Source organism: Galeopterus variegatus, unplaced genomic scaffold, assembly GCF_000696425.1.
Source record: "Galeopterus variegatus unplaced genomic scaffold, G_variegatus-3.0.2 Scaffold8804, whole genome shotgun sequence".
NCBI lineage: Eukaryota > Metazoa > Chordata > Mammalia > Dermoptera > Cynocephalidae > Galeopterus > Galeopterus variegatus.
Genome location: NW_007734915.1, coordinates 31,854 through 44,060, shown reverse-complemented (window position 1 = coordinate 44,060; position 12,207 = coordinate 31,854). Strand labels below are relative to the sequence as shown.

The window sequence follows — 12,207 nt, the reverse complement described above, 5'->3', positions numbered from 1 at the left end:
TTGCCACATTTTGGGAGAATATTTAGAACCTTCTGATTGTTTCTTCACTGAATTAGTCACTTTCAAACTTGAGTATATTAAACAGTATCCCCCTTGCAAAAAAATTCTTGAATGTCTTTGTATCTCTCTTGTCAGTCTGATCACTTGTAGATGTTGTGTTTTGCTTTGGTTCTAGATAAGAACAAGGAGCATAGCTTTTTCATCACAGACTCTGATGCTTCTGGAGGAGATTTTTGGAGAGAAAGATCAGGTAGGCTGGGAACAAATAGGAGGAATGAATAGTTAGAGAGAGGGGCTGAAATTCATAATCAAAAGACTGAATATTTAGTACAAGGTAAAGATAAAAAAAACAATTCCTGGTAGATATAACTAAGAAAAACACAAATGGGAAAGCAGTGACATTAATAGCAATAAGATTATTAATTGCTGGGCATATTTCAGAAGAAAATTCAGAAATATATCAGGTTTCACAATGAAACAGGCTGGAAAAGCATAAAATGACAATAATTGAAATGTTCTCTTAGAAACCTTCCATTAAAAAGGATCACAGCTTATTGCTTTTAATATCTGTCAGAAAGACATTAAAGGTGTTTTATGACATCTATGCCAACATTTATATTATCTCCATGATAATGATCTCTACACAAAATGTATAATACATTTACAAAAATTACATTATACAAATTAAATGAAACCACCTTTTACTGATTGCTAAATGTCTCCAAGGGGTTTGGGAAAGACGTGATTAGAAGTTTTGATACTAAGTTGTCTATTGCAGTGTCTTAAGGAGAGGGTTTTGTTTCTTGGGAAAAAGGAATCTAATTTTCCATTTATGTAATGCAAACTGCCTTGGCTTTGACTATTCACGGTTAATTGACTGTCAAACGAGGTTGTTATCCTGCGGCAATGTCTGCAAATTTGCCTGTCAAATGAGACAGAGAGAGCAAGCTAGGAAGTGAGGGAGAGGGAGAGAGAGTGGTGTGGGGAGCAGAAATAAAGAAAATAGGATCTTAAAGAAATCTTATATTATAGCAAAGTACAATGAAAAAGGTCTCCAAATCTTTATTTTTATTTTCCCATAAAGGAAACTTCTAAACATTTTAAATGGCAAAAGGCAAATACCAATTTTAAAGGGGGAAAAAAATAGTTTTACATATCATGGGAAGAAAGCTTAATATATTGTCAGACATTTCCAAATTATTTCATGAATATATTCTATAAATGTTGATCAACATCCAGTTTTGGTTGACAATGTTAAGGAGTTACTCAAAAATTTTGTAGTGTATCGTTGGTTAGTAGCCATATCAAATCTACGTAAAATATACAATATTGTCATTTTGTTTGTTCTGGCTTTACCTGTTTGTTAGCACATTTAAATTTTTTTTATTATTATCACTTCCACACATTAAATCCATATGCCCTTTCGGAAATTTATAAAATAATCTTTTGCAAATTTGTTCTAAGAATCTAATATGATAAAATTGTTAAATACGATTTTTCTGTTGTAATTTAAAGTATACAATCTAAAGTCATGAAGGCAATGATATTTGCCCAGGAACGTCTTCCGCAGTGTGATATTTCACAAAATTGAGGCCTGAAATAGAAAGCATTGCTACCAAGGAATTTCTAATGGGTTTGCACACATGCCAAAAAGGGTTTATAATTCTATGCGATTGATTCGGTAATGTCTTACCATATTCCATACATTTCTAGATAGTCAATTGCTTTTGTTTGTTTGATATGTGTAGAAATTAATAGCCACTGGAAATAATACATTCATGAATATGAAAAAACAATTTTGGAAACATTCCTCAGCCCCAGATCAAATGATATTTAGCAGCTCTGGATAGCTAAAATTAGACTTAAAAGTAGCCCAATTTCTCCCATGCCCGGAAACCACAGATGGGGAGTCTATGTGTACTCTAGTGAATGCAAATTAACTCAGGCTGTTTCAACAGCTGAAGTGGATAAGAGATCTTTGCTAGGTCTGTGTTGTACGATCAATGAGCACTTGGAGAACTTCCATTCTTCTCTACCAAAACAACAAAGCTCAGAAAGAGAGTTTAAAAGCAGTGTCGCATCCTAGTGGCACTGTTAATAACTTACTAATTTGAGGGGATTTTTATTTGGTTTTATTGTATTTTATATATGACCCCATTTTGTAAGTAGGCCCTATGAAACCCAAAGACCAAGTCCAATAAAATAAGAAAACTTGCATGTAGCAATGAATGTGCATTTTTTTGATAATGTAGCCCATTCATAGGCAGGCTATGGACCCTGATTTCCATTCACTAGTCTTGAGATAGGCTTAAATTTAGTGTTGCTTGTTAAAATTAGTACATTGTAATTTATATGCATTAATTTAAAGGTTGTTTTTGACTGCCTAAATTTGGAGGTTTTTATTTTGGTGCAGGCTGTTGGTGATATTAAAGTTCAAATTATAATATACATGTATTTAATACAAAATAACACATTTAGAGAGTGATTCACACCAAACTTTAAGTTTCATTTAGCTACTAGCCCAACATCAATCATCATAAGTCTGCTTCTGCTAAACTCTTACTCTATTTGGGTACAAATTTTGAAGGAAATAAAAAAATATATAAATATGCTGTGAAAGATGTAAAATGTACACAGCTTTTCAAAAAGTAACAAATGATTTATACACAACTATGGGATAATTTTATGTTTAAAATAATTTCCATAAATTTAATGAGGAAATACAAATTCCACAATCTGAAGTCATTTCTTTTTACGAACTTTAATTTCCCACACTGCATTTAATAGCCAGTATTCATAATTTTTATAAAAGTTTTGTATAAGTTTTATATAAGTTAACATTTACCTTAAACACTTAACAACAGTGCATATCCAGTAGAAATCCAAATGGGTTAGAAAAAACTAATTTCTTCATAGAGTTATATTGTCTTAATTTCATGTATCTTAATAGTCTCCATATATTTGTTAAAAGCTGAATTTCTCTCATCTTCCTCTGATTTGGATGGAATTTGAAAACAAATTCCTGACTGCGAAAGGCGTTTCTTTTCTCCATAGTTATTAAGTCCAGTAAACCCTGAAAAGCCATCAGAACCCAAGGAATGAAAGCCAGAGTGGACAAAAACCACTAATCCACTGTTGTTTGATCTCCAGAAGGAAATATAAATCCTAAAAGGAAGCAAGTAAAAGTATAGTCAGGATCGGTATTCGCATAACAATTCCACGATGCCTGGGGCTCAGGACAGTACAGTCAATAGTTATTTTGGTAATAACACCTAGTCATACTTTGACATATTGCTAGTCCCTTCCTCACAATAATTAATTTGATACAGATTCCCAGAGAAACTTGTTCTGCATTGATTTTCTATATCACAATTTTATTCTCACATTACTCAGGGAAGTATGTAGGTAGTAGGTTATACAATATTATTATCCTGTATTGAATGGGAGACAAATGAGATGTGGAAGGGATGAAAACATATTATCAAAATGAGAAAATTTTAAGTGAAGTATATATTTTGTTAAATTTATCTTGGAGTCTTGGGTCACAGGAACTCATCCTTATGATTCCTTTGCTGAGCATGTGGAGATGATGTTTTAAACACCAGAAAGTATTTAAGCGGTTTGTGTTGTGGGACTTAACTTGGTTCACCTTCAGCTGCCCTTGCTTGTGGGAAAGATCAGCTTATGGTCTTCCTGTTGAAATGTACATTTGAGAAAGTCCCAGAATGGGCACCCAATTGGCCTATGTTTTGATATTAATTTATTATCAAATGAATCAATCATGGTCACATTCCAAGAATCCATTTATTTGGCAAAATGTCAAAAATTTGGATGAGCCAAAAAGAGATAAGCATTTGTGACTAGCTGCTTTGGAGTGATAGCAGCCAAATGCTTCATCCAGTACTCGATGTTTGTTAATGGGGATATTTCTCCCCACTTAACAACTGTTAAGAGAAATAGCATGAAACAGCATTCACTTGTTTATTTACTCATTCACTCCAATAATATCTTTGAGTGCGTACAGTGTGCTAGGTACTTTCCCAGGTTCCAGGGTTTCTGAGATAGAAATCAACACTAGTCCCTGCCCTCAAGTTGCTTCCAATCAAGAGGAGATCAAGAGATTAGCTGTAATGCAGTATGAATACTGTAACAGCGGTCTACACAAAATACCATCACAGCTATAACACAGAAGAATAAAATGTCTTTCAAACTGCCTAAGTCAGTATGCAATTTTTATTTTGATTTGAATTTTTCACTCCCATGGCAATCATAAACGGAGCTTCTCAGGAAATTTTTATGACCTTTTTCAAGTAATGATATAGACACCTTTAAATGATAGATACTTGCCTTAATTGACCCCTCATACAAATTCAGTGTAGCAAAATACTGAGTTCCAGTTGGTTTTTTAGTTCATCATTTTAGTAAGGTTTAGGCTTCCTCCAACCTTTCAGTCTTTGGTAACTTACTTTTCAGTAATTTCGAAAAGACTGCATTTTTGAATGATTTTTTAGAAACCAGCCTGTTAATGGTCATTAACCTTACACACAGCATATATAATTACAATTCTTTATAATTAGTGGGACCAAACAAGAATTTTTTTTTTTTTTAAAGATGACTGGTAAGGGGATCTTAACCCTTGACTTTGTGTTGTCAGTACCACGCTCTCCCAAGTGAGCCACGGGCCAGCCCCTCAACAAGAAGTTTTTAAAGCAGTCAAAATTCATTAAAAGCCAGTAGAACTTTTATCTATAGAGCTCTTTAAAATTAGACCTATGCTCAAAACCAAGTCAGATAGATTAGGGGGATGGTAGTTTGGTTAAAATATTACCTACTAGAAAATATGTGACAAGTATTTTGCTTGCAATCCCAGAGTAAGATTTTGCATATTCGTTTTGAATAACTTTAGTGAAGTTAAGTGATTTGAAATTGAATGCAGTAAGGTAAGCTGGTAAGACGGCTCAAAGCTATTGCAAGTCAAGCAAAGCAGGTGGAGTGGAGTCATCCCACTTTTCAATCCCTTTCATTGTAGAAATGCCAGCACCATTGGACTCTGAGCGTGGCTGCATCTTGTTATATGTATAGAAGTTTTAAAAATCAATTTGATTTTCACTGGTATGATTCTCTAGTGTACTTAATATTCTATGGATGGATTTCTGAGAATAGTAAGAAGCAATTACATTTCTCATGAATATATAGCGGATGAGGTGCTCTGATTTATTATTCCATTCTATTTCAGAACATGCTTAAGGATTTTTTCTCTTTTTAAAAAAAAAGCAAAGAAGAAGAAAAGTTCTTAAAAGCAGACTAGTAGATGTAGGTTTTAATTCTCTCACTTACTAGGTGACTTTAACTACTTTGTGCCTTGGTTTATCTGCCTGTAGAATTTCATGAAACCTCCCACCTCTAATTTACATTTTGTTATGTGCAATGTTTTTTGAGTTCTTTCAATATATGTATTCAAAATTAATAATCCCCCTATTTCAGATATCTTTTTACTTATGAAAAATTCCCCTTCTTACTAATGATTTTTTAAAGTTTATATGGAGCTCCAGAAGATAGAGAGGAACAATGAAAAACTTTACAGAAAAAAAATATTAAATAGCGTTAACACACAACCCAGTCCTAAAACTCAAGAGAATTCTAGACGGACTCAAGATTCACTAAAGATATTTAGTATACTGATTCAAGAAGCAATGTGTGTGCAACTCATGATAAATTTTGATCATGGATTATAAAATTAGCCGTAACTCTTAGTTTACTATAATCCCACCAATATTACTTAATCTTGTACTTATTCCTTTCTTTTGCTAATGGAGTAATATTTAGTTAGTTCATTCTGTAACATGGCCTTTCCAGTGGTATTTTTTTTTTCTCTTCTGTTCTGTGACCTCACTAAAATGCCAAACATCACACAAGAAGTAGTTTAATGTAGAATTTAACACTAAAAAATTAGCAGGTTTATTTCCACTGATAGAGGAGAAAATTATTTAACCTAGCTTTATATGTAATTGATTTTTTAAATGCCTTAATTCAAAGTGGTCTTGAAATCCTCTCTAAACCATACATTATGCTAAATTTTGGTTATTCTTAAATGGACTAGTTATACGAACTGTAGATTAACTTTGACCTCATTCAAATTATATCTCTGAGATAGATTGTTAGAGAAAGAGAAGATTAAAAATTCCAGAAAATCTCAATTAAGAAATTATAAACTGAGATTAATTATTCAAATTCAGAGTTTGTCTGGAAGTTAAACGTGTACATGGAGTCGCTGTTCAACAGAGGCCAGGCCCTGTGCTGAGGCTGATGGGAGACAAGAAGGCAGAACCTTAGCCCATCCTGAAAGGGCAAGATGGCACGACAGAACAGCATGCAGAGACCACTTACAGCTTCATGTGCAGGATGTGCCTTCTCCCCTGTACCAAAATGCAGACGGTAGCACAGGAGTGTCCACAGACTGTGGAAACATCTGGATGCTTAACTGAAATTATCACTCTTCATCCAAATGTTAGAGTGCACGTGCATCATGTGCATGGACACTGACTCAAACCAAAATAAGCTTCCTTACTAAATTTACCTTTGAGTGTGCAGTTCAAAAATACAAGGTCGTTCTATAAAAGGAAAAATTTTCTCAATGTTTTTCAAGTGTCGTCAGCAGTAGTACTGGGAGAACATAGAGGCCCTTTCAGTGATAAGCAACTTGCTAGTCCCTGGGACTGTTGGTTGTTACAGGGCCTTTGGGAGCTGGTTGCAGGCTCAAGGGAGAATTTAAAAGGGAGACAAGCCAAGACAAGTAGTAGGAACCCAAGTGGGAATGAAAGGAGGGAAAAGAAGAGAGAATGTATTTTCCGTAGAAGGAATGGGTGAATGCCAAATTTTTTATTCTTCATTCAAATGCCAGGAGTTTCCTATTGTACCCTATGTAAGTAGTATACCCCCTATACATACAGGGTACAGTATTTAAATGATCTTATTTATCAAATTCAGAGTTTAGCTTGAGAGCAATAATCTCTGTTTAATCAGCTTCTCCCCCTATCCCATGTCCACCAACACAATAGGTCATCTGACCCACTCATTTGGCTCTTATAATTAAATGAGCTCTAAAAATGTAAGGTATTTTTGCTGTTGGAGGCCACAGGAGGCATATGTTAATTAACATTTTTATGTCTTGGCTAACGTTTAGGGCTATTGTTTTGTTTGTCCCTAAGAAAAATTTTCAAAATGTGCAATGGGAACAAAACATTTTGTATTGGAACATTACAAACTTCCCCAGTAAACTGGAAATATAGAGTTAATCTTATTTAGTCAGAACATACAAATGGATCAAAAATGTGCTTTTTCATTCATAAGAGTGATTTCGTGCTTTAAAACCCCTCACGACAATTGAAAATTTATAATAGAATTAATTGGCATGTCTTTCAGAAATCAGAATGAATTAAATTAAGTAGAACAAGTATTTGTAGAATGGATTTGTACCCCTGTCTAGGGCAGGCATGATGGGGTTACCTGTAGAGAAGGATCTCCCTGCCCTCAGAAAGCATATTTTCCAGCTGGGGCAGACCATACTAACGTAGGTAAAACACTAGACTATTGGGTGCAGAGGGGCAGAGTAAAAATGATAAGCACTTAGACTTTCAGCCCTGGAAGGATGGATCAGCTGGATTTGCAGAAGTTGAGAAAGGCTTACAGAAGAGAAGTGTCTTAGTCTAGTCAGGCTGCTATAACAAAAATACTGTAGGCCAAGTGGCTTAAACAACATTTATTTTTCACAGTTCTGGAAGCTGGGAAGTTCAAAATCAAGGCACCCACAAATTTGGTATCTGATGAGGGTTCTCTTCCTCTTCCTAGATAGCCATTTTCTTGCTATGTTTTTGCACTGGGGAAAAGGGGCAAGGGCACTCTCTGGGGCCTCTTTTATTAAGGCATGAATCCCAAGAGGGCAGAGCCCTTGTGACCTAATGACCTCCCAAAGGCCCCACCTCCTAATACCATCACCTTGGGGGTTAGGATTTCAACTTATGAATTTTGGGCGAAAACAAGCATTCAGTCCAAAACAAGTAGGGACTTGGATGGCCTTCTGATTTTGGATGGACAGGAAAGAGAGGGGAGGGCATCTTAGGCAAGGGAAACAAAGGAAGGCAGAGCCAGCCAGCAGAAGTGGGAAATAAAGGCCTGACTAGGATAAAGGGTTTGTGTTTGGCGATGGAGAAAGACAGGTCAGTTCAATGGGTGGAACAAGGTTGTGGGAGAATCTGGAGGCTCCTGGAGAGGAATTTAGAGTGCATTCTTTGATGTAGACCATGGGGAGCCATTGTGGGTTCTTGAGCAGAGGTGTATCATGATATTTAAGAGAAAGTAATTTCTCTTGTGCCTTGAAAGGTAGTGCCAAGGAATTCTATTAGCTGTTTTTCCTATTGTGGTTTTTTTTTCTTTGTATATCCCAGTCTCCTCCTTATTTACTATTTACTGCTCAAGTCTGCTTCGGGTGGCACATTCTCACATCCATCTCTCGTACTTCCAGCTTCTAATGACTGTGAGGGCAGAACCAAGGGTGGGGTGGAAATTCACCCGGAATGCCATCCAGTGCTGGAGGACCCTGAGAGACCAGGAAAGCAGGAATCTCATAGCCCAGGGCCTTTGGCTGCACTCACAGAGGTGTAGTTTCTCTGATTTGGCACAACGCTGCCTCTGCCCTCCCAGAGTGAGCAGGATTCACTGAAACCATGCAAGTCACCATGAACTGTTCCTGTGAACGTGCACTTGTGGAGTGCTCGTGTAGAAGCCCCCCTAAGCAGCAGCTGTCCATGGGATGCATTTTATGTCCTAATTACCCATTACTCTCATACTTCAAACCACTTAACTGTTTTCTTCTACAGTCTGACTTAAGACATGTTTGAGGCCAGGCCTCCAAGAAGGGTATTCTTTCCACATGTAATTTTCTCACCTATACCTCTACACAATTAAGTCTGTATGCTTCCCACCACCCTTTTTGTAATTTTTTTAAAGAGAGTAATATAGAGGCAAGGAAAGTAAGCATTTTCATTTTTGGATGTTCCCAAACCCATTAATTAATTTTGAAAAAGTAAAATGCATCTAACCTGATGGAATATTTATAAGAATTTGAAGTTCATTGTCAACTGAATAGCATTTATTTAATCTAGTATTAGACTGCCTTGTTTTTTAACCAGATGGAAAACATTAGCAGTAATAGTGAACAAACATCTAGGCTCCCAGAGGTCATTTTTAACCACCATTAACAATCTGGTTTTCATAGATTAGTAATATACAAAAGGCAACAGTCCAGTAAAAGATACACAAAAGGCAGCTGAAGCTTCTGTGCTCTTTATTTACCTAACATTTATCCATTTTTAAAAACCCTTTGAAAGTGAGACATTTGAAACTTCTAAGCTCATAACTGGCAGATTTTACCCAGAAGTGGGAGTAAAATATCTGTTTGAAATAGACATTGATACAAGATATTAATAAAACCTCCACAAAGCTGATGAAAAGCTCATTATTAATGTCATCAGTAGATTTGCCTATGGTTAACATAGTTTCCATTTACTTGTTACTTGTTTGGTGGTTTCATACCTATGTAAAGCTACTAATTGGGAATTGGAAAAGAAATTTTTACGTATCAAATTTTAATTTTGAAGTTTAATTACCTAATTGAAACGTAATATAAGATAAACAGTCCACAAAACATACGAATGAGTCAAAAAGAATCTGGTCTATAATGTTATAAGAACTAGAAATTCTAGAATTGCCTATTCAGGAATAGACCATCTCATGTAAATCATGTTTTGAGTGGTTCAGAAAGTTGTACAGTCCTGTTATGCTCTGTAGATGAATGCATAGATATATGCATGCTTGTTTCTTCTCTTGTTCAGAATCAATATTGTAAATGAGTATGAAACTTCTATGCATTTAACTGGTTAACTGAGACTAGGCAAAACTGTACATAACATATATTCATCCTCATTTCAAAACCCTTGTTCTTGGTTTACATATTAATGATTCGTTATCAATTTTCATGTTATTCTTCCTTTAAATAATAGTATTTTTTAGGAAATATATTGAGGTCTATGTTTAAAATGTTTCACAGATAGTTCCTCATTATGTTCTTATTACATGGAGAAGAAAGCCAAGGCATCAAGGTTCAAGAGTACACCTGAGCCTGTAGAGAGAGGTCACATCCAAGATGAGAATGGGAATGAGGTAGTGCAAATATGATCTAGATATTAGAGAAAATGCCTACCACTAAGGAACTTAGGAATGCCAAGAGTATCATTAGGCTCCTTCCCCTATTTATGCATAAGTTCTGGAATATTTGTATATGTGTATATTTGCATATATGTGTTTACATACACACACACGCATGTGTGCACACACACACGTGCACACACACACATACTCTTGTCAGCACCACGCTCAGCCAGTGAGCAAACCGGCCATCCCTATATGGGATCCGAACCCGGGGCCTTGGTGTTATCAGCACCACACTCTCCCGAGTGAGCCACGGGCCTTGACCGTCATCAAATGAAATGCGGAATTGCCAATTATAATATCATGTTGCAGAATTGACATAATATCATGTCAAGGATTTTCCTGTCTGTCCATGATACTATGGGTTGCTGCTTTGGGAAGAAATACTGTTTCCCTCCTTGCAGAGATTTTTACCTCGACAATGAAATCTCCCAGTATTCCTACAAGTGCCTGGGGCCATTATATTCCAATTCTTGCTGAGGGAAATAAATGAATACTAAGGATGGAATTGAAATGATGAATTCTGGCTCATATCATAATTTAGAATGTACAACTCCTGGGGTCCCTTTGAGTAACAACTAAAGACACTTCACTGAGTGCCTATGATGTGTCCAGCACTGTGCTAGGCACTGGCCATACCGAAAAGACAGAGCCCCTGTCTTTTGGTCTAATGGTTGAGGAGGGGAGTAAGCAGATCACACTGTGCCCAAGGTGCTCTGAGGATGCAGAGGAGGGGTCTAAGCCCAAGTGACAGGAGGGGGGTCCATGAAAGGTCAGAGCACCTTTGTCTGTACTGCCACACCTCTCTAGCAGAAACAGAAAGCTTATTTCAATTATGTGGATATTCTGATATCAGACTGAAATTTGAAAAAATTCCTGATTAACTAACTGAATGATTGGATTTCTTTGGTTTATTTTAAATTTCTAGATTATGTAGACTCAATTTATGACTATAGATAAATACATTTTCTTAGCTTGCCATCATTCTAGTTAGCACATAAGCAAAACAGGTGAGAACAACAATCTAAACTTTATCCACAATATAGTTTTTAATGGTCAAAGAGAAGTTAAGAGACTATCAGCAAGCAAGTAAATATTTACAAACTAATGTAAGAGAACTTATTTCACATCTCCATTTTAAGTTGTTTTTTTTTTTTAAAAAAAAACCTATCAGTTATTAGGAAACACCTCCAGGCTAATAAATTCTCTTGGAAGGACAACCAAAGCCTCCTCCCACTTCTTTTTCATTGCCCCACATTTTGGTGGCCCAAGAAGGCTGGGGGCTCCTGCTTGTGGGGTCTTGAGGGCCTTCTAGTTGAACCAGGCTTCCTCACCTCAAGGACGAGAGGGACTCTGATTGGATTTCTACTAGAAATCTTGCCTGTCCAGCCTCCTCTTTTGCTCAATGTAGCAGTTACCATTTTTGTGAAAGATGGATAATGGTGGGGGGCCAGGAGAGGGGCTAGTGCAGGAATCTGCTTTCGTGGAGGAACTGCCATCCGCAGGCCAGGCAGGCCATGCCCTCATTTTCTGTAGCTCCCTCCATGGTCTAGGGGGACCATGTACACAAATAATTGAGGACAACATTTGCTTCTAAGGACTTCTGATTTCAGGTTAGAGTAAATAAGCTCTCTTGTGGATATTAAAAGAAAACAAAAAAGGGAAAACTTTCAGAAAATTGCCTACACAAAGCTAACAATATTTTTCCTCCTTTTTTTAAGGTGAACACACTCAAGAAGCCAATTCACCTCATTCACTCAAAAAGGATGTGGAAAATATGGGGAAAGGTAAAGAAAAGTTTAATTCTGTAGAACTTCTCTTAGCTTTAAAAACTATGGAGATAATTGGAGGATATTTTTGTTCTGTGCCATATTTTAAGCTTGACAAGCAACATATGAATAATATATGGACCATTGGGTGGATATAATTGAGATTAATGCA

General features: G+C 36.3%; 1 protein-coding gene across 2 annotated transcripts in view; it reads left to right on the top strand.

Moving 5' to 3' along the window:
* SKOR2 (SKI family transcriptional corepressor 2) overlaps nt 1–11,859 on the top strand; it is an 18,371-nt gene extending 6,512 nt beyond the window's left edge. The window contains exons 2-3 of one of the 2 annotated variants that reach the window (XM_008593163.1): nt 176–250; nt 11,820–11,859. In XM_008593163.1, coding sequence (XP_008591385.1) covers nt 176–250; nt 11,820–11,840 — 96 coding nt within the window. In that variant the 3' untranslated portion in view covers nt 11,841–11,859. Of the gene's footprint in view, nt 1–175; nt 253–11,819 lie in introns of those variants that run through there. The other variant, XR_552088.1, reaches the window with a different exon arrangement.
* The last annotated feature ends 348 nt before the right edge of the window (nt 11,860–12,207 follow it).